At 47.5% G+C, this 23,825-nt stretch overlaps 1 protein-coding gene across 3 annotated transcripts in view; it reads left to right on the forward strand.

The window, feature by feature from the left end:
* Positions 1 to 550: 550 nt before the first annotated feature.
* Positions 551 to 23,825, forward strand: part of ABCA5 (ATP binding cassette subfamily A member 5) — a 116,449-nt gene continuing 93,174 nt past the window's right edge. For 2 of the 3 annotated variants that reach the window (XR_005779883.1, XM_040437783.1), the window contains exons 1-3: positions 551 to 657; positions 15,843 to 15,954; positions 20,363 to 20,561. Coding sequence is in view for 1 of the 3 variants with exons in the window: in XM_040437783.1 (XP_040293717.1) it covers positions 15,853 to 15,954; positions 20,363 to 20,561 (301 nt within the window). In the remaining 2 variants the exon portion in view is untranslated. Of the gene's footprint in view, positions 658 to 15,842; positions 15,955 to 20,362; positions 20,562 to 23,825 lie in introns of those variants that run through there. The other variant, XR_005779884.1, reaches the window with a different exon arrangement.

The following is a 23,825-nucleotide window of genomic DNA, read 5'->3' on the forward strand; positions in this document are numbered from 1 at the left end:
AGCCTGCAGTATACGGTGTGAAGCCTGCAGTGTACGGTGTGAAGCCTGCAGTGTACGGTGTGAAGCCTGCAGTATATGGTGCAGTATACGGTGCAGTATACGGTGTGAAGCCTGCAGTATACGGTGTGAAGCCTGCAGTATACGGTGTGAAGCCTGCAGTATACGGTGCAGTATACGGTGTGAAGCCTGCAGTATACGGTGCAGTATACGGTGTGAAGCCTGCAGTATACGGTGTGAAGCCTGCAGTATACGGTGTGAAGCCTGCAGTATACGGTGCAGTATACGGTGTGAAGCCTGCAGTATACGGTGTGAAGCCTGCAGTATACGGTGCAGTATACGGTGTGAAGCCTGCAGTATACGGTGCAGTATACGGTGATGCTCCGCACATGGGGGGATTATGTAGGGTCTGTGGTGATGAGTCACCGTAGGTCTCCAGGCCTGCATGCAGTACTCCACAGTGACCAGCAGGTGTCGCCGGTGGCCGCCGCTGGTCCCTCCTCCCGGCTCTGTCAGTGTGTCCCCTGGTTGCCGTGCCTCGGCAGCGGCTGTACGTGAGTGCTCAGTGCCGGGGAGGGAGCCGGGCCGGCCTGGGAGCCGTCACCAGGGTAACCGGCCTGCGGGAGCAGCATCCTTGCTCTGGAGCATCGCAGGCGGCAGGTACAGGGGGCATTGTGTGTGTATGGGGGAGGTAGCGGCCGGGCTATTGTGTGCCCGGTGCGGGCACAGGGTGGTTGGTGCTGCTGCACTGTATGATGGCAGCCTGGACTGGCATGTCGCCGTGTATGGGGTGCTGCTGCCCTTATAACACCTGCTGTTATTCTAATGGCTATAGGGTGTCATTCGCCTCCAGTCCCTCAGTCCCATGGCGGCGCGCTGTGTGGCATCGCCCGCCTATGCCAAGCGCAGGAAAATCTGGCATTTCTTGCAGCGCTGCATTATATAGGCTCTCTTCTTTTGGGTGCAATGTGTTGTCCGTGTAGCCGCAGCAGCCATGACACTCTATAGACAAGCACGATGCAGCCAAGTGAATGCGAAATACGGAAACGCGTATGGGGCGCCCTTTACCCACCTGCTCCCACGTGTGCTGTTCATTTTATAGGGGAGCGGTGACCTCACCTGACTCCTAATCCTTAGGAAATGCTGGTCTTCCCTGTGAAATAACAATTCTGGAGCATCCCTCGAATTCCCTCTGTTATCCCCCCTGTAAACGCTGCGTTACTAGTTGGGGTTGTGCCGCTACAGCACTTATTGGGGAGTGTGTATTTCCAGAACCCCGTGGTCATAGTGGTACGTCATTGGTGTAGCGCCAGATCCACTGACCTGGTAGTGTGGGAATGGCAGGGGCTGAGAGGGTAAGTAAGGATTCTTTTTTGGGGTGGGGGTGTCCTTAAAAACCTTTTAAAGGGGTTATCCAAGACCTATAATGCCCAGGCCCCTCACAGAGGTTGTACGTACCTCGCTCCCCGTCACCCGCGTCACTTCTGATGCCGGCGCGGCCGCCGCTGCATCTCCACGTCGCATGGATGAAAACATCTGGCGACCCGGGGGGCACCAGCCAATAGGAGCCCGTGATGGGAACGAGCTCGTTCCTGTCGTGGCCTGCTATTGGCTGCCACCTCCGATGCTAGATGTTTTTATACATGCGACGGGGAGATGCAGCGGCGGCATCAGAAGTGACGCGGGTGCCGGGGAGCGTACAACCTCTGTGAGGGGCCTGGGCATTATAGGTCTTGGTTAACCCCTTTAAGATCAACCACCTCTATGCCAGGAACGAGGCAGCGGGCATCCCTGTAGCTAAACACCGATGGCGTATGTCTGCAACTGGCAAATCACTTTGTGGCCAGGGTCTCCACGAGGCCGTGATTACGCCAATCGGAACTCACAACATGATAAGGATCTTTGATGACGTGAGTTCGGGCGAGGTCAGGCCGGGTCACACATCCGAAATATGGACCCCGGTCTAAGGGTATGTTCACACATGGCAGATATTCAGCATATTTCCCACTGCGCGATTGCTGCGCTGATTTCCACTACGGATTCCACAGAATCCGAGACAAATCTTCTGGTAACGGCCAATGGGGGAGGGGGGGCGCTCTCAAGAGTTTGGCCACCGCCGCATGGCGTCCACATGACTCTGATGTGAAGTGGGTGACAAGCTTCTACATTCACACGGTCCGCAAAACACATCCGCATTTCAGGGCAATCTGCTTCTGAATGTAGCAAATATGTACTGACAGCAAGCAGAGATCATGAAATGCAAACTGTAGCAGAAGGCTGCAGAACGTACATGATGCAATATAATTGATCGTTATGCACCCAACTGAGGTGTCGACCATGAGGACCTGGGGAGAGGGGGCACTTACTTTCAGTATATGTGTCCATGTGGATGGCGATGGAGATATCTGATGTCTGGCAGTGAATGCCTTTATTTTGTGAGTTTTTTCCCTGGAAATCCTTAGGGCCAAGATAAGAAGGTTTGTAGAATATGGGAAAGAAAAGCGCTTCTTTCTCCACTTATCAGAGGCCTCTTTAGCCCATTGCTCGCCTAATGTCTGTAACTGTTTACTCTCTGGCTCTGTTCACACTGACATCATTGTAACCAAAGCCAATGATAGAACAGAGACCAACGGACCCCATAGACTTGTATGGGGCCGAGGGTGACATAAATAGTGCTGCACGCTTCAAAATTGTTGCTGTCAAAAATGGCAGAATCTCCGTCTTTTGTTAATCAGAAGCTTAGTTCATGGGAAAACTATTTTTCAGTGAAGCCCTGATGGGGCATTCATATTCATTGAAGCCGATATGGTCCATATTCAGTGAAGCTGTGATGGGACGTCCATAATCAGTGAAGCCGTAATGGGATGTCCATTTCAGTGAAGCCATGATGGGGTGCCCATAATCAGTGAAGCCGTGATGGGACGTCCATATTCATTGGAGCCGAGATGGGACGTCCATATTCACTGAAGCCATAATAGGGCGTCTATATTCGGTGAAGCCGTGGTGGGGGGTCCATAATCAGTAAAGCCGTGATGGGGCGTCTATATTCGGTGAAGCCGTGATGGGGCGTCTATATTCAGTGAAGCTCTGATGGGGGGGTCCATAATCAGTGAAGCCGTGATGGGGGGGTCCATAATCAGTGAAGCCGTGATGGGGCGTCTATATTCGGTGAAGCCGTGATGGGGCGTCTATATTCACTGAAGCTCTGATGGGGCGCCCATAATCAGTGAAGCCGTGATGGGGGGTCCATATTTATTGAAGCTGTGATGGGGCGTCCATATTCAGTGAAGCCGTAATGGGACGTCCATAATCAGTGAAGCCATGATGGGGGGGTCTATATTCATTGGAGCCGAGATGGGGCATCTATATTCGGTGAAGCCGTGATGGGGCGCCCATAATCAGTGAAGCCGTGATGGGACGTCCATATTCATTGGAGCCGAGATGGGACGTCCATATTCACTGAAGCCATAATAGGGCGTCTATATTCACTGAAGCCGTGGTGGGGGGTCCATAATCAGTGAAGCCGTGATGGGGCGTCTATGATCGGTGAAGCCGTGATGGGGCGTCTATATTCAGTGAAGCTCTGATGGGGCGCCCATAATCAGTGAAGCCGTGATGGGGGTCCATATTTATTGAAGCTGTGATGGGGCGTCCATATTCAGTGAAGCCGTAATGGGACGTCCATAATCAGTGAAGCTATGATGGGGGGGTCCATATTCATTGGAGCCGAGATGGGGCGTCTATATTCGGTGAAGCCGTGATGGGGCGCCCATAATCAGTGAAGCCGTGATGGGGGGTCCATATTCATTGGAGCCGAGATGGGACGTCCATATGCACTGAAGCCATAATGGGGCGTCTATATTCGGTGAAGCCGTGATGGGACGTCCATATTCATTGGAGCCGAGATGGGACGTCCATATTCACTGAAGCCATAATGGGGCGTCTATATTCGGTGAAGCCGTGGTGGGGGGTCCATAATCAGTGAAGCCGTGATGGGGCGTCTATATTTGGTGAAGCCGTGATGGGGCGTCTATATTCAGTGAAGCCCTGATGGGGCGCCCATAATCAGTGAAGCCGTGATGGGGGGTCCATATTTATTGAAGCTGTGATGGGGCGTCCATATTCAGTGAAGCCGTAATGGGACGTCCATAATCAGTGAAGCCATGATGGGGGGGTCCATATTCATTGGAGCCGAGATGGGGCGTCTATATTCGGTGAAGCCGTGATGGGGCGCCCATAATCAGTGAAGCCGTGATGGGGGGTCCATATTCATTGGAGCCGAGATGGGACGTCCATATTCACTGAAGCCATAATGGGGCGTCTATATTCGGTGAAGCCGTGATGGGGGGTCCATATTCATTGGAGCCGAGATGGGACGTCCATATTCACTGAAGCCATAATGGGGCGTCTATATTCGGTGAAGCCGTGATGGGGGGTCCATATTCATTGGAGCCGAGATAGGACGTCCATATTCACTGAAGCCATAATGGGGTGTCTATATTCAGTGAAGCTTTGATTGGGCGTCCATATTCAATGAGATTGTGATGGGGCGTCCATATTCACTGAAGCCTTGATTGGGTGTCCATATTCAGTGAGGCCCTGATGGGTCATCCTTATTCAGTAATGCCGTGATAGGGCGTCCATATTGATGAAGCCTTGATTGGGTGTCCATATTCAGTGAGGCCCTGATGGGTCATCCTTATTTAGTAATGCCGTGATAGGGCGTCCATATTGATGAAGCTTTGATTGGGCAGCTTTATTCAGTGAGGCAGTGATGGGGCGTCCATATTATGGGACCAACGATCGTACAGAAGTAAGATCACCCAAACGGCTCCTTCAGTCAATCATATTGACCCCAAAAATGGACTCCCTAATTTTCTGGCACACTCTGAAGGAGCCGTACCACCCATTCTCAGAGTTGTAGGGGTTTTGGCCTTCTGACTCCCACAATCAGAAAGTGGAGGTATGTCCTATGGTTATACCATCCTGTTCTGTGACGTTCATACCCATTTAAAGGGGTTGTTCCAAGATATAAACTTATCATTTATTCAAAGGAAAGATCAGTGTCAGGAGGGTTGGGCACAAGCTCTTACAATTTAGTCACGCTCATCAGTGTAGATTTGTAGTAATCTGTAGTGGATGGGCAAACAGTCCAGTGATTGGCACAGGGTGGAGGTAACGGTGCAGTGACTGGCACAGGCTGTAGATATTGGTGTAGTGACTGGCACAGGGTGGAGACTTTGGTGCATTGACTGTCATAGGGTGGAGACATCAGTGTAGTGACTGGCACAGGGTTGGTGCAGTGATGGGTTGGAGGCATTGGTTGGAGGCATTGGCACAGGTTGGAGGCATTGGAGCAGTAAATGGCGCACAGGTTGGAGGCATTGGAGTAGTGACTGGCACAGGTTGGAGGCATTGGAGCAGTGACTGGCACAGGTTGGAGGCATTGGAGCAGTGACTGGCACAGGTTGGAGGCATTGGAGTAGTGACTGGCACAGGTTGGAGGCATTGGAGCAGTGACTGGCACAGGTTGGAGGCATTGGAGCAGTGACTGGCACAGGTTGGAGGCATTGGAGCAGTGTCTGGCACAGGTTGGAGGCATTGGAGCAGTGACTGGCACAGGTTGGAGGCATTGGAGTAGTGACTGGCACAGGTTGGAGGCATTGGAGCAGTGACTGGCACAGGTTGGAGGCATTGGAGCAGTGACTGGCACAGGTTGGAGGCATTGGAGCAGTGCCTGGCACAGGTTGGAGGCATTGGAGCAGTGACTGTCACAGGTTGGAGGCATTGGAGCAGTGACTGGCACAGGTTGGAGGCATTGGAGCAGTGACTGGCACAGGTTGGAGGCATTGGAGCAGTGTCTGGCACAGGTTGGAGGCATTGGAGCAGTGACTGGCACAGGTTGGAGGCATTGGAGCAGTGTCTGGCACAGGTTGGAGGCATTGGAGCAGTGACTGGCACAGGTTGGAGGCATTGGAGCAGTGTCTGGCACAGGTTGGAGGCATTGGAGCAGTGTCTGGCACAGGTTGGAGGCATTGGAGCAGTGACTGGCACAGGTTGGAGGCATTGGAGTAGTGACTGGCACAGGTTGGAGGCATTGGAGTAGTGACTGGCACAGGTTGGAGGCATTGGAGCAGTGCCTGGCACAGGTTGGAGGCATTGGAGCAGTGACTGGCACAGGTTGGAGGCATTGGAGCAGTGTCTGGCACAGGTTGGAGGCATTGGAGCAGTGTCTGGCACAGGTTGGAGGCATTGGAGCAGTGACTGGCACAGGTTGGAGACATTGGAGCAGTGTCTGGCACAGGTTGGAGGCATTGGAGCAGTGTCTGGCACAGGTTGGAGGCATTGGAGCAGTGTCTGGCACAGGGTGGAGACATTGGAGCAGTGACTGGCACAGGTTGGAGGCATCGGAACAGTGACTGGCACAGGTTGGAGACATCGTAGCAGTGTCTGGCACAGGTTGGAGACTTTGGAGCAGTGTCTGGCACAGGTTGGAGGCAGCGGAGCAGTGTCTGGCACAGGTTGGAGGCATTGGAGCAGTGACTGGCACAGGTTGGAGACATTGGAGCAGTGACTGGCACAGGTTGGAGGCATCGGAGCAGTGACTGGCACGCAGTGAGGATGTCATGAAGTATATAATTTGGGGTCGTCATTGTAAAGATGTACCGAAAGCCAGGTCTAATGATAGGGGCTGCGTAGAGAGAAAAGGGAGAGGACCGAGGACTGAACCCTGAGGAGAAGAAAATAAGTAGATGGTAGAAGGTCAGAGAGGCAGGAAGAAAACCATAAGAAAGCAGTTTCCATAAAGGGAAACTGTCAGTAGGTTTGGAGCCATTAAACCACCTGCATGTGCACATGCACCTGGAGGATAGTCTGCCAAACCTGCCTATAATATTGTTGAAGACTTAAATTACCAGAGATGAGTCCGGGACTCTTCATGCACATTGCACTGATGGAGCACATCTCGCTTTACTGTGCATGCGCTGTGAAACCAGAAGATCATGTTTAGAGATGCAGGGTAAATCCTTCAGCTCATCATCAGATCAGTTTAGGCAGCATCTGTACACGAGGACACTGGGTCCGCAGCCTCGCTTAGATCACCGCATACATATTTAATCGGCGCGCTCGCTGGACCTGTGACAAGATTGCTGAGCAGGAAATAAAGCGAGGAGTCTGGCTGCGCTCCTGGATTCTGGCGGCAATGTTATAGCTCCCTAATGTGCACAGACAAGATCTCGGCTCCTTCTGACTATTCATTAAGCCATTTGCTATCTGTGTGTGGATGCGTGTACTGCGTATAACACGTTGGGATGTGAGCGTCGTGAGCGCGAAAATTGGGCATTTTCTATTGCACTTAATGCGGCCATATGTTGCACTGCAGCCGAGAGGCGATCAACTGGATTACAGTACCCTTAAGTGATGGGATCCATCATCGTTGGGTCTGGCTGCTAATGGTGAGACGTGGCACCGTGCACATCCCCATATGCCTTATTCTTCTACATTGACAAATAAAAATTTAAAGGGGTATTTCCATCTGGGACATATATGGCATAGTGATAGGATATACCATAAATGTCTGATAGGTGCAGGTCCCACCCCTGAGATCCGCTCCTATCTCAAGAACAGGGTCCCTGTTGTAAATGGAGAGCGCAGTGCGCATGCGCAGTGTTCTCTCTATTCACTTCTATGGGACTAGTCTCCTAGCAATGAATGAAAAAAGCTGCGCAAGCACCATGCGTTTAGTTTACCACAGGGACCCGCACCTGTCAGACATTTATGGCACATCCTTATACAGACTGCCCCTTTGTGGTGGCATCAGACAGCCTTATACTGACTGTCCCTTTGTGGTGGCATCAGACAGCCTTATACTGACTGTCCCCTTGTGGTGGCATCAGACAGCCTTATACCGACTGTCCCCTTGTGGTGGCATCAGACAGCCTTATACTGATTGTCCCCTTGTGGTGGCATCAGACAGACTTATACTGACTGTCCCCTTGTGGTGGCATCAGACAGCCTTATACTGACTGTCCCCTTGTGGTGGCATCAGACAGCCTTATACTGACTGTCCCCTTGTGGTGGCATCAGACAGCCTTATACAGACTGTCCCCTTGTGGTGGCATCAGACAGCCTTATACTGACTGTCCCCTTGTGGTGGCATCAGACAGCCTTATACTGACTGTCCCCTTGTGGTGGCATCAGACAGCCTTATACTGATTGTCCCTTTCTGGTGGCATCAGACAGCCTTATACTGACTGTCCCCTTTGTGGTGGCATCAGACAGACTTATTCTGACTGTCCCCTTGTGGTGGCATCAGACAGCCTTATTCTGACTGTCCCCTTGTGGTGGCATCAGACAGCCTTATACAGACTTTCTACCCCTTCAGGAAGCAGACCACGAAACGCGCGTCGGGGAGTGGACTGGTGGTGCTGTTGTCTTTGTGGGCTTTATATTGGTCAGTATACAATTGTGTCTATATTTACAATATTGTTTTTTTGTGTTCTGGTCCCATATATTAACTGTATAGTTACAGGTTACTTTCTATTTGTATCATTCTATTTGAGATCAGACTTAACTTTTGCTCATAGTCTTATCAAAATTGACCATTATACATGTAATGCACTTTATGTTGGCCAATTGTTGCACTTGCACTTTATTATATGCCCATAAACCATGCACTACCAGTCATATTTATTTTTAATCATGTTTTTATGTATTGTGCTATGTAAATCATGTGAACAATAAATTTGTCACGATGGGGAGTGAGGGAAACCCCCCACCCTGCGGTGTCAAAGGGTAAAGGGGATCAGCCTGGCCAAAAAGGAGTAATGAGGGAGCAGGTCACCTCCTACAACATCCCTAATACTCTCCCTGACTCCTCACTGTATGAGCGGACCCCGATGGTAGGACGACTCATACTCAGGATTCCTAGAAACACTAAGTCGCCCTGGTAATCCCTCACTTAGGAGCAGGGAAGAGACGACCTGTTCATCCCAGTAATGGAGGAACAGGAGTCTCTATCTGAGGCCAGGCTGCAAGGAGAGGGGAACACATACAGCATATGGAGATGGCAGGTAAGCGAAACCCATAACACACTTACCTGCCACAGACACACTGACTGGAACCCGTGCACAAGTGCTGGTGTCCACACCAACATAAAAGGACACTGCACACACCACAAACCACACAGGGACCCAGGACACCCATAGCTGCAATAAACATGAGACAGGGGAATGTCTAGTAAACATGACACTAAACACCACCAGACATGTAACACCAAACTAGACATACCAACACCCTGAACATAACCCACTCCATACAAATAGGGACAGGAAGGGAAGGAGACACCGGGATAACATTGATGACCACAAGGGTGGCCCTCACTGGACAGATGGAAAAAGCCAGGAACAGAGAACCACCAGCATACACCAAGGCTAGAGGAACCCCAAAACTCACCAAACAGCAGGAAGAATCACCTAAGGGGAAGTGCACGTGCAAACCAAAAACTACTCGTTGCCCCCGGCAACCAGTCTGCAGGGCAACCGCGTCATGGTCAAACAATACGACCGTGACAAAATTTGTTGATAAATTATTTTATTATTGATTACAATTTGTGGTTATCTTATTGTTTGATATATAGTGGATCCATATATTTTTTGTTGGTTGTGTGAGCCTTATACAGACTGTCCCCTTGTGGTGGCATCAGACAGCCTTATACAGACTGTCCCCTTGTGGTGGCATCAGACAGCCTTATACAGACTGTCCCCTTGTGGTGGCATCAGACAGCCTTATACAGACTGTCCCCTTGTGGTGGCATCAGACAGCCTTATACAGACTGTCCCCCTGTGGTGGCATCAGACAGCCTTATACAGACTGTCCCCTTGTGGTGGCATCAGACAGCCTTATACAGACTGTCCCCTTGTGGTGGCATCAGACAGCCTTATACTGACTGTCCCCCTGTGGTGCTATCAGACAGCGTTATACTGGCTGTCCCCTTGTGGTGGCATCAGACAGCCTTATGTAGACTGCTCCTTGTGGTGCATTAGACAGCCCAGGGTCCATTCACACGTCCGCAAGTGTTTTGCGGTCCGCAAATTGCGGATCCGCAAAACACGGACACCGGCCATGTGCGTTCCGCTTTTTGCACATGGCCGGCACTTTAAATAGAAATGCCTTTTCTTGTCCGTGTCTGCGGACAAGAATAGGACATGTTCTATTTTTTGCGGAACGGAAGTGCGGATGCGGACAGCACATTGTGTGCTGTCTGCATCTTTTGCGGCTCTATTGAAAATTAAATGAACGTTGCGGAACAGATCTGGACCCATTTTGCGGACGTTTAAATAGACCTTTAGGTTCACGTCACTGTTTTGTTTTCCGTTCTTTTCATCAGTCAGAAGAATAGGAGAAAAAAACAAAAACTGGTGCTCAAAAAAAATCAGATTATTTTTAGTGCAAACTGATGGTAACCAAGCATGACTGATGCTCAAATTAACTGTTCTAACAAATCAGAAAAACCGAAAATAAAATGGTGATGTGAATGCACCTTTATATAGACTGACCCTTGTGGTGGCATCCGACAGCAGCATACAGAGTGCCCATTTGTGTTGGTGTAAGATAAGTGTATGCAGGACTGGTGCAAGGATTTTTGCCACCCTAGGCAAAAGCTAATTTTGCCGCCCCCCCCCTCAACTCCGCCTATTGACCACGCCCTTTGACCCGCCCCTTTTTTGTCGCCCACCTATTTATACAGACTGTAGCCTTCATTGTGGTAAGGCCACGTTTTCTACCTCCAGCTACATACCATGTCACCCACAGATCCCACAAGTGTCACCCACAGATCTCCACAAGTGTCACATCCACAGATCCCCATAAGTGTCACATCCACAGATCCCCATAAGTGTCACATCCACAGATCCCACAAGTGTCACATCCACAGATCCCACAAGTGTCACATCCACAGATCCCACAAGTGTCACATCCACAGATCCCCATAAGTGTCACATCCACAGATCCCCATAAGTGTCACATCCACAGATCCCCACAAGTGTCAGCCACAGATCTCCACAAGTGTCACATCCACAGATCCCCACAAGTGTCACATCCACAGATCCCCATAAGTGTCATCCACAGATCCCCCTAAGTGTCATCCATTTATCCCCCTAAGGGCTCTTTCACACTTGCGTTCTTGTCTTCCGGCATAGAGTTCCGTCGTCGGGGCTCTATGCCGGAAGAATCCTGATCAGGATTATCCTAATGCATTCTGAATGGAGAGAAATCCGTTCAGGATGCATCAGGATGTCTTCAGTTCCGGAACGGAACGTTTGTTGGCCGGAGAAAATACCGCAGCATGCTGCGCTTTTTGCTCCGGCCAAAAATCCGGAACACTTGCCGCAAGGCCGGATCCGGAATTAATGCCCATTGGAAGGCATTGATCCGGATCCGGCCTAAGCTAAACGTCGTTTCGGCGCATTGCCGGAGCCGACATTTAGCTTTTTCAGAGTGGTTACCATGGCTGCCGGGACGCTAAAGTCCTGACAGCCATGGTAAGTGTAGCGGGGAGCGGGGGAGCAGTGTACTTACCGTCCGTGCGGCTCCCCGGGCGCTCCAGAGTGACGTCAGGGCGCCCCAAGCGCATGGATCATGTGATCGCATTGGACACGTCATTCATGCGCATGGGGCGCTCTGACGTCATTCTGGAGCACCCCGGGAGCCGCACGGACTGTAAGTATACCGCTCCCCCGCTCCCCGCTCCTACTATGGCAACCAGGACTTTAATAGCGTCCTGGCTGCCATAGTAACACTGAAAGCATTTTGAAGACGGTTCCGTCTTCAAATGCTTTCAGTACACTTGCGTTTTTCCGGATCCGGAGTGTAATTCCGGCAAGTGGAGTACATGCCGGATCCGGACAACGCAAGTGTGAAAGAGGCCTTAGTGTCACCCACAGATCCGCACAAGTGTCACATACACAGATCCCCATAAGTGTCATCCACAGATCCCCTCCCCGCCCAGCACCGCCTCCTAGCTAATTTATTCACTTCACTTGTCGCTGAGGTAAATGCAGAGAAGCGCCGTAATCTCGCACAGGCGCACTGGATACAGTAGTCTGCGCCCGGGCCGTGCGGACTACTGGCAGACCGAGATGTGCTGGAAAACGGCGCATGCGCACTTCGCTCGACGATGCTTTTGCCAGTAGTCCGCACGGCCCGGGCGCAGGCTACTGTATCTAGTGCGCTTGTGCGAGATTACGCCGCTTCTCTGCATTTACCTCAGCGGCAAGTGAAGTGAATAAATTAGCTAGGAGGCAGCGCTGCGGGCTGGATAAAAAGGTCCTAATGCTAAGCCTGGCCAGAGCGGCGCCGGCGCCCCCAGCAAGAGTGCGCTCTACGCGGTGGCGTACTTTGCTTATGGGTGGCGCCGGCCCTGAGTGTATGTGGTTGCAAATCAAACAGTATGTAAGCTTTAAAGAGCACCTCTCCTATTAAACCAGACATACTGCCTGATACAATTGATCCTACTGATACCTGCCTTGAGAAGATCGGTTGCAGCGTTCCAGAGAAAAAAGACTTTTATTCCTGATGCAAATGAGGTCTTCAGTACACTGAGGGGTGGGGCCCAGCTGATCGGTGCACCTGAACGTCCCAGTGCTGGCCACTCCCCTCGGTGCACTGAAGTCATCATTCACATCAAGAATAGAAGTCTTTTTTCTAGGGAACGCCACAACAGATTTTCACAAGACAGGTAGCATTTTAATCAGCAGAATCACCCCCACCAGTAAATATGACCGATTTAATAGGATTGATCCTGCTTTTCGGTGCCCTTTAAGGTGTCATAAACAGCCCTATCAAAAGAAACTATTATTTTTTCTGGTCACCTTCCATTACAGTACCTGGACCATGATAAGCATCCTCCCACAGGAAGTGGAAGCTTCATAGTATCCTCCTCCTCAGGGTCTTCCTGCCTCCTCCATGTGGGAAGCGGTAGTAAGCGCTGCCCTATGTACAATGGAACACGGATGCTCTACACCCTTCATCAAAAATCCTCCCCCTACCTTCAAAGCCAGCTCTTTATGAAGTTCAACTCAAATACAGCTAGAATCGGAAAACCACATTCTGGAATTGCTTCCTTCTGGTTGGGGGGTGGAAGGGAAATCGTTCCCAAAGATCAGTACGAACAAGGTGCTGTTTTTGGTTCCAAAGCCAAATAATAAGCCCAAAAAGTTTAACCAAAATTTGTTACGAGATGTTCAAAATGGGGACTGCCCTTCCTCAGGACAGTGTTCGTGGCACGGTAATCAGTACGACTTCCCAACTGGCACTCAACTCGATTTTTCTGAGGTTGGCTTAGCCGAGCATGCATGTGTATTGGGGGATTGGAGATTCACCTAACCTGGAAAGAATTTCCTGCCTTCCTGGCATGTGGTCTGCATAGGTAGGTCCCTGTTTCGACTTTTGGTGGCAGCCCATCCTCCTCTGTGACCTCAATAACCAGGGGTAGAATTAGGCCACGTGTGTGGTGCTGATTTACAAAAACGCTTCCATTTTGTCCCCATTCATTGTCAATGGGGACAAAACGTAATTGAACAGAATGGAATACTCCAAAATGCATTCCGTTCCGTTCTCATACCGTTGCAGTTTGCTTTCCGTCCTGGGATGGACCCACAATGCAAGTCAATGGGGACGGATCCGTTTTCTCTGACACAATAGAAAACGGATCCGTCCCCCATTGACTTTCAATGGAGTTCATGACGGATCCTTCTTGGGTATGTTAAAGATAATACAACCGGATCCGTTCATAACAGACGCAGACGGTTGTATTATCAGTAACGGAAGCGTTTTTGCTGAACCCTGCCGGATCCAGCAAAAACGCTAGTGTGAAAGTAGCCTAAGCTACCTCTTGGCAGTGACAGTCAGTCTGTAGTCTTGTTTTCTGCGGGGATAGAAGGAGCCGTGTATAAATATGATGATACTGAGACAAACAGCCTGCTCCGCTGCCAGGAAATCGCGCTGCCAGAAGCACCAAAATTGGACAGCACTAGACCCCCCGACTGTACCCAAGAAAACATCAGCAGCTGTTATTTATATGTATGACTACTAAGCGGAGGGATCCTGATTTGTTATTACAACTTTACAACTCGCGGTGTGAGAATAGAAATGTAAGAGAATATAATAAAATACAAAATGTAATCCAAAAGAATAAAATACAAAATGTAATAAAATTAAACCACATGGAATACCACGAGATACGGCACATCTATAGATTGGATGGTGCTGTATAAAAAAAATTATAAATGTAATAAAATCATGCCTCATCGTATACTATGAGATATGGTACGTATATAGATTGTGCAGAGCTATATATAAAAAAAATACAAAATGTAATACAAAAGAATAAAATACAAAATGTTATAAAATTATACATCAGAGTATACTGTGAGATACGGTATATAGAGAGCAAGAGATATTACACAACACAATGTCATGAAATACAAAATGTAATTATTTTTAGTACATTACGTCATATAATAAAATACAAAATGCAATAAAATGATATGACGTAGTATACTATGAGATACGGCATATACAGTATATATAGAGAGATTGCAAAACCCAATATAATAAAAGACAAAATGCAATAAGATTATACTACACAATATACTATGAGATACAGTACACATATAGATAAAACATAACAATGTAATAGAAGGCAATAACATACAAAAAGAAATGAAATAATACAATATACAGCATTACGATATAATACATTGCGTCATGCAAACAAATCAAATGCCACAGTTTAAGATATAATGTAAAGGAGTTTTTCAGGAGTAGAATATTGCTGATGTACCCTAAATATCTGATGAGTGGGGGTCCAACTCCTGGCACAACCGCCGATCAACGGTTTGATGAGGCGGAGGCACTCCAGTGAGCCCTGCATGCATCCTCTACCTAGGCCCATAATCTCATATGGATCAGTCACAGGTACAAGTAAATGGGCCTGGGCTGCAATACCAAGCACAGCCACTATACAATGTATGGCGCTGTTCTTGGTGTGCAGTGAGGAGGCCGCAGCGCTCTTCAGCCTCTTCAAAGAGAAGACTGGTGAGGTTGTCACCGATCAGATATTGATGACCTGAAGATAGGTCATCAATATTCTACTCTCAGAAAAACTTCTTTAAAAGGAAACTGTCAGCAGGAGATTCACTATGCCTTGTAGTTGTAGCTCAGCTGAATGTAATGATGCCTTTCACTTAGTGATCCGTTGCATCATTCTGGAGAAAAAGTACTTTTGATCCATATGCAAATGAGAAGTTAAGTGCAACGAGGGTGGGCCCAAGACACTCTGTGCACATACTTTCTTTTACTGGTTACAAATGTATGGAATAGCGCAGTCTACTTTGCTATTTTACATGTTTTTTTTGCATCACTTTTGGCCTCCATCTGGCCATGGACAAGTTTTGGAAACAAAAAAGCAAATGTGAACACAGCCCTAAAATGCAGCACAGAATAACTGAATACGACATAATATGCTACGATGTAATCTATAGCATAATACAATGATCATACTACACTGTGATGTAAAATAATATAATAACAATACAACAGTATATTGCAACAAGGGGACTGGAAGATCTCCAGGACCTAACCTGGACATATGACTGTCATAGAGGGCAGTCCTCCACTTGGGACTATCACAGCAGAGAGGCCTTCCTCAACAGCAGTCCATCAATGTGTGACGTCATAAAAGCAGGGGAGGGGAAATTTAAAGGTATTTTTGAGTAAACCTTATTTTGTTTCTTTGACGTTCAGATGGAACTGGATAGACTTATTTGTACTTGTATCCTTTGCAGGTTTTCTAAGATGTCCTCAGATATAAAAGACGTCGGTGTGTGGGCACAGACGAGAACGCTCCTGTACAAAAATTACCTTGTGAAATGTAGGACAAAGAAGGACACGTTGCAGGTATGTCTGGGAGATTTCTTCTGCAGCTCAGCTCTACATTTGTTTCTTGTTCTCTGGGAAACACTGGGGAATGTGGGCAGAATGCCATGGATGGAAAATGCTGTGTATTAATAATAGCATGAAGGAACATACTCGCGTATCTTACAGGCCTGACGATGTCTTAGGCAAGAGATGGTTGTTGGAAGAACCATTGTTTGTCAGAAGGATCTGTTTGTCAGAAGGACCTCTGTCAGAACGACCATTGTTTGTCAGAAGGACCTCTTTTTGTCGGAAAAACCATTGTTTGCTAGAACCTGTTTTTCGAAAAGACTGTTGATTGTCAGAAGGACCATTCTTTGTTAGAAGGATCATTGTTTGTCAGAAGGACCATTGTTTGTCAGAAGAACCTGTTTGTTAGAAGGACCATTGTTTGTCAGAAGAACCTGTTTGTTAGAAGGACCATTGTTTGTCAGAAGGACTTCTGTTCGTCAGAAGGACCATTGTTGGTCAGATTGACCATTGTTTGTCAGAAGGACCATTCTTTGTTAGAAGGACATGTTGGTTGCAAGGACCATTGTTTGACAGGAGGACCTGCTTTTCAGAAGGAGCAGTGTTTGTCAGAAGGACCATTGTTTGTCATATTGACCGTTATTTGTCAAAAGAACCATTTGTTTGTCAGAAGGACCATTGTTTGTCAGAAGGACCTGTCTTTCAGAAGGAGCATTAATTGTCAGAAGGAGCATTATTTGTCAGAAGAACCATTGTTTGTCCTAAAGACCATTGTTTGTCAGATGGACTTGTCTGTTAGAAGGAGCATTATTTGAAGGAAGGATAATTGTTTGTCAGGAGGGCCACTGTTTGTCAGAAGGACTTCTGTTTGTCATAAGGACCATTGTTGGTTAGATTGACCATTGTTTGCCAGAAGGACTTCTGTTCGTCATAAGGACCATTGTTGGTCAGATTGACCATTGTTTGTCAGAAGGGCCATTTTTTGTTAGCTGGACATGTTTGATGCAAGGTTCATTGTTTGACAGGAGGACCTGCTTTTCAGAATGAGCAGTGTTTGTCAGAAGGACCATTGTTTGTCATATTGACCGTTGTTTGTCAAAAGAACCATCGTGTCTTTCAGAAGGAGCATTAATTGTCAGAAGGAGCATTGTTTGTCAGAAGGACCATTGTTTGTCAGAAGAAACGTTGTTTGTCAGAAGGACCATTGTTTGTCAGAAGGACCATTGTTTGTCAGATGGACCTGTCTGTTAGAAGGAGCATTGTTTGAAGGAAGGATCATTGTTTGTTAGGAGGGCCACTGTTTGTCAGAAGGAGCATTGTTTGTCAGAAGGAGCATTGTTTGTCAGAAGAACCATTGTTTGTCAGAAGGACCATTGTTTGTCCTAAAGACCATTGTTTGTCAGATGGACCTGTCTGTTAGAAGGAGCATTGTTTGAAGGAAGGATCATTGTTTGTCAGGAGGGCCATTGTTTGTTTGTAAGAAGGACCAGTGTTGGTCAGAAGAACCATTCCGTCTCCATAGATCTCATCAAAATCAATCTTCTACCACAAAATGTGTGGCAGCAGGACGATTTCAGCAAATGTCTTTGGAGATGGAATGACTGCCCCCAGACTCCTCAATCTGTGGGATAAGCAGCACCAAAGGTTTCTGGCAGACACTTATCTGATGTCCTGTGCATTTCAGATTATCTGCCCAAATAAATGGGTCCTAATCCAGATGACTAGGATGACCCCCAATCTTTCACCAAACCCCGATCTCACCTCAACTGTATTGCAGAAAGCATTTTGGAGACTGTTTGGTGAGCGCCTCACTCCAGTGACGGCCCTTCAGCTGGATTGTCCATTTGCTCAGTGGATATTTTTAGCTTTACACGTCCGCCCGACACCTCTAAGCCTAGTATCAGGGGCCCCCCTCATACACTAGTTCAGGTTACACCAGCTGGGGGCAGGTTGAGGTTTTCTGTTGACATCAGTAATGTAGAGACAGTGTGCCCGGGCAGTGCCAAGACAGGACACAAGACGAATGGGCGGAGGGCACAGGATGATGGTGAAATATCCCGCTTCTTTATTGTAGAGGATACAAATCGTGTCATATGTACCTATTACCTACATACCTATACTGGGACATGCATATGTAGCCACCCCCCAATACATAAGGGGATCTAGGGGTGCAGTAGTCTTACGGTGTCCTTGTGTCAACCTGGCTTTACCAGCCGAGATTCTCCACAAACCGATGAATGTTCTGCTTTCCTCTTATTTGCACGTTGCTTGGAGAGCGTCTTCCTCCATATGGCGGTATTTTATACCTTGCTAATTGTAGCAGCCTCTGTCACAGTAATTGCCTCACACATAGGGCTGTGCCTTTGGGATGTTGCAGGCGAGCATTGGCGCTGGCACTTCTCCAGATAGAAGCATTACAGTGTTATTGCCAGTCACTTGCTCTTGCTTCCCATACCTCATGTTCAGGCAGAAACCCAAAGATTTCACATATTTAATCAAAGAAAAGTGGATTGAATTGGTAAAGAAGGAAGCACCGCTTGCTGCCTTTTCATGTTGATATCAATTACAGTATATAGAAGTTGAGTAAATATATTAATACATTACATTACTTATCCAGAGCCACACTACTGTACTGATCCTGAGTTACGTCCTGTATTATACTCAGGAGCTGCACTCACTATTCTGCTGGTGGAGTCACTATGTACATACATTACATTACTTATCCTGTACTGATCCTGAGTTACATCCTGTATTATACTCCGGAGCTGCACTCACTATTCTGCTGGTGGAGTCACTGTGTACATACATTACATCACTTATCCTGTACTGATCCTGAGTTACATCCTGTATTATACTCCGGAGCTGCACTCACTATTCTGCTGGTGCAGTCACTATGTACATACATTACTTATCCTGTACTGATCCTGAGTTATATCCTGTATTATACTCCGGAGCTGCACTCACTATTCTGCTGGTGCAGTCACTGTGTACATACATTACATTACTTATCCTGTACTGATCCTGAGTTACATCCTGTATTATACTCCGGAGCTGCACTCACTATTCTGCTGGTGGCGTCACTGTGTACATACATTACATTACTTATCCTGTACTGATCCTGAGTTACAGCCTGTATTATTGTCATGCCCTGCTCAGGCTATGTGCGGAGGTCTGCCAGGTTAGCAGCACGTGTGTAGCCTTTTGTTTTTGTTTTGGAGTTGAGCTATATCCGCCTCTCTTCAGGTGCACTGGGTGGGGTCGTTGGTTTGAGTTTAAATTACGCCCACTCCCAGTGTCCTGTGCGGGTTATAGCTTCTGTCTGGCTCAGAGGAAGGAAGGATTTGCTGTTCCTGCTCAGTAAAAGATAAGTTGGTTTTGTTTTTCTTGTGGTTGTCTGTCTAGGCTGTTAGAGAGACGCCTGCCCCCTCCAGGTCTGAGGGAGCAGGCTGCCTCTTTCCCCCTTTCACCATCTTAGGGATTTTAGGGAATCTTCAGCCTAGGCACGAGGACACTTTTATTCCCGCCTTCAGGGTCTGAACGTGGGCATAGAAGTCTAGGGAGAGCTGGTAGGGATTTGTCAGGAGGTGACCTTTATCCCCAGCTTCTTGCCTAGACACTTGTTTGTTGATATTCTGTGTATATTGTATCCTGTCCGCCGTGACAATTTTACTCTAGAGCTGCACTCACTATTCTGCTGGTGCAGTCACTGTGTACATACATTACATTACTTATCCTGTACTGATCCTGAGTTACATCCTGTATTATACTCCAGAGCTGCACTCACTGTTCTGCTGGTGGAGTCACTGTGTATATACATTACATTACTTATCCTGTACTGATCCTGAGTTACATCCTGTATTATACTCCAGAGCTGCACTCACTATTCTGCTGGTGGAGTCACTGTGTACATACATTACATTACTTATCCTGTACTGATTCTGAGTTACATCCTGTATTATACTCCAGAGCTGCACTCACTATTCTGCTGGTGGAGTCACTGTGTATATACATTACATTACTTATCCTGTACTGATCCTGAGTTACATCATGTATTATACTGCAGAGCTGCACTCCCGATTCTGCTGGTGCAGTCACTGTGTACATACATTACATTACTTATCCTGTACTGATCCTGAGTTACGTCCTGTATTATACGCCAGAGCTGCACTCACTATTCTGCTGGTGTAGTCACTGTGTACATACATTACTTATCCTGTACTGATCCTGAGTTACATCCTGTATTATACTCCAGAGCTGCACTCACTATTCTGCTGGTGCAGTCACAGTGTACATACATTACATTACTTATCCTGTACTGATCCTGAGTTACATTCTGTATTATACTCCAGAGCTGCGCTCTTTGTTATCGTATATGATTTGTCTGTGTATTTTGATCTCATTTCTTCCTCTCTGAATGCAGGAAATCCTCTACCCCATCATCTGGTCTCTGATATGGCTGCTGCTTGTCTTGGTTATGCCGAACAAACATTATGAAGCAACACCGAACGATATTCTTAATGAGTTGGACGTCAGCCATGTCTTCGCTGTTGGATACACTCCGGCTACTAATGTGACAGAGAACATCATGATGTTGGCGTCCCATCACTGTCTTGGCTCAGGTAACCTAGTAAATGGTATAATCCCTGAGTCGGAGCTGTGCAGCCTGTGTGTGACAATCATGGAGAAAGCATGGATATGTGCTGGTGACCGGTTAGGTGGGGTAGACAGCAGGATAGCGGTTACTGAATGAACCAAGTACCCCAAGGCTGCAGTCAGACTGGGATATAAAGAGAATACCAATTCTGGAGCTTTCCTTTGAATTTTGTGTTGTGACGTTCCTCTGTTATTCCTCTTGGAAATTGATGAATCGATTGACCAATGGGTTTTACCATTCCTCTTGAGAAAGGGGTGTGTCCCCACACAGTCAGACATTGTCAGCACTGATTGGACATTGTTAAACCCAAAACTGATAATATTATTAGGTTTTTCATAAATTTCCAGGAGGAATAAGAAAGGGACAACACAACTCGAAGTTCAAATAAAAGATGATCCCAAAATTCTCATTTCATGGGAAATACAGGTATTTACGAAGACATGTCAGGAAAGCTGACTGGTCCTCCTTAAAGGGATTTTTGGGGGATTCCTCTGCATCCAAAAGAATATACTATAAGTTGTGCTGTACTTACCTTAGCAATTTTTGGTCTCGGCCGCACCCTCGTCTACAGTCCTGCATAGACACTGGTCTGAAACGAGATGCCACAGCCTATGGATTGGAGGGGATCAAGGGTATTGAAGGGGATGGCAAAATCTTAATTTTTTTTTTTATAAAAAATTCACCTTAGTGAAAAAGCAAAAAAAAAGCTACGCAAAAAGCGTCTGCAAAGGTGTAAAGAGTCTTTTAGGGAACATTGCCAACTTTTTATGACAGGACAACATGTGGCAAGCCGTGCAGGAAACATTTCCAGGTGGGACCGTGCCTTGGTAACATAGTCAGCCCCTCTGCTCCATTACAGAGCATTTAAGATTGCCACCATTACAGAGCCAGCCGCATCTCCCCCTTAACATCGAGCCTGGAAGAGTACCGCCATAACAGTGCCAGTTTACAGCAGTGCAGGGAGATCCAGCTGTTGTTCCAGCTGGGGACTTCCTGTCAGGCAATGCTTCATGGGAAATGAATATGAAAATGAGCTCCCATTCAGAAGAAAGGAAACTACCGTATACTGACCAAACCAGAGTCACCATTCTGTAGACAGCTTTTGTCACCGCTCTTCAGTAAAAAGCAAGTATTGTTCTCTAATTTCGGAGTTCTCTTTCTAATGGAGGAGAGGTCATTTGCATATATTTTTTCCCTTGGAGCGCTGCCTGTAAATAGTCTCCATACAGAGCTGGGTCTCTTCAGTGAGGACCAGTACCTGTCACCTTTCGGTGTGGGAGGGAAACCCACAACGAACGTAGGAGGGAAAGGGGTGAGGGGAAAAGGCCTGGAAACTAGGGAAAGGAACTGGTCACCTCCTAGAGAAACCCTAATCAAAGTCCTTACTGACTGGAAATATGAACTGACCCCAGAGGTAGGTGAGTTCATACACAGAAACCTAAAGTCCTAATTCACCCTGTAGGACCCTGGTACTAATGTCAGGACAAGAGACAACCTGTTCCTCAAAAACGGAAGGACGAACAGGAGTCTTTCTCAGGCCTGAACACAAAAGAGAGGGAAAAGAGCAACACAAGATAACCCAAACAATAAACAAAAGGGGAAGCAGACACTCAACTTCAAATGGCTATGGAAGCACAGGAACTCCGCCGAGATCCAAACACCAGCAATCCAGAACAAGACGGAAGCTATAAACCGCACAGCATGGTGGGAGAAGCCACAATAAATAGGGAAGGTTAAATGACCACATAAGCAACACCTGGAGGCTAGAGGTGCGGCCATCACCAGAAACAACACAGACACGAATTGATCCACAAGGAAACCTGTCAGATCAAACCACATGTTGCCAGTCTCGCAGATCTCCTGTCACAGGAACGTCCGTGACAGTACCCTCCTGAAATCCAGTCACTCTTGCAAGAAAGCAGAGGGCAGTCAGTATACAGAGGTTTGTTTCCTGGTGGCACCTCTGGTTCATCAGCTGTATAGTGGGCACTGTTGGCACCCACGCGTGGCCTTCTTTTAGATGTCCTATTATAAAGTGTGTGTCACTTTAAGAGATAATTCTAGTAAATGCGTGCAGATTTTATATACCGGTTATTACAGCAAGTCTGGTGTGGCTGCCAGTTACACATATATAGGGGCCCGGGTAAGGATTTTGTGCCACCCTACACCACGGCCTCTCCCTACTTTCTATGGTGCCGTATCCTATTGTATCTCATCGGCCTCCAGCGTGTAAGGTTAAATGAGGTGCGAGAACAGAATAAAAAATCTAAAAAAACAGAACGATATGCCCTCTACTCCACAAGTTTCTGCCAACGTCTCTGTCTCCACGTGGGCTTTCACAATTGCAATGAGCAGGGTTTTCTCTCTGCGGTTTTTGGCACACAGTACATTTTGTGGAAAGAAAATCATTGCCAATCATTAGCGACCGGGCTGGTAGTAGAATTCGAGTCTTGACTTGACCCACGAGGGCCTAACGAGTCGCCAAGAAGCAGCGAAAGTAACTTCCACAAGTGGCGGACAAAAGAGACACTTAAGGCTAAAAAATGCACACGATCAGGATTGTGTGCGGATTATCTGAGTGGAAAATCCGCACCGTAGGTCATGTACATTGTATTCTAGGAGAATTTGAAATTCTCATGCACACAATGCAGATTTTTTCAGTGCCGACTTTGACCTACGGTGCAGATTTTAAAATCCGCAGCACGTCAATTAAATTTATTTTTCCTGACCGGATTTTATCCATTTACTTCAATGGGTAGAGTAAAATCCGCACGAGTCGAGTCTTCATTGACTGCACAGATTTACCTTCGAACACGTGCGGATTCTCTGCACATAAATCCTGAACGTGCGCATTTACCCTAATTTGCAGGTTGGCACTTTGGGCGCTAATTTAAAGGGCTTCTGTCATTGTAGTGAAACAGGCTGACCTGCGACAGGTGCACAGGTCAGCAGAAGCTAGCGGTCTTGGTCCCATCCCCATCTATAGTTTTATTTCTTAAAAAAGTGAACTTTTAATATATGCAAATGAGGCTCTAGGAGCAATGGGGGCGTTGCTGTTACTCCTAGAGTTACCATACTTCCCACTGCTGCCACACCCCCTGCACTTTGATTGACAGAGCCAGTGTAAACATCATCACGCCCCTCACCGACGCCTCCTAGTCTCGTGCCTTTGCCGCGCGCTACTGTACCTGGCACAGGCGTGGTACAGAGGACCTCTCTCCTGTACTGC

The sequence above is a fragment of the Bufo bufo genome, chromosome 6, assembly GCF_905171765.1.
Source record: "Bufo bufo chromosome 6, aBufBuf1.1, whole genome shotgun sequence".
Taxonomy (NCBI): domain Eukaryota; kingdom Metazoa; phylum Chordata; class Amphibia; order Anura; family Bufonidae; genus Bufo; species Bufo bufo.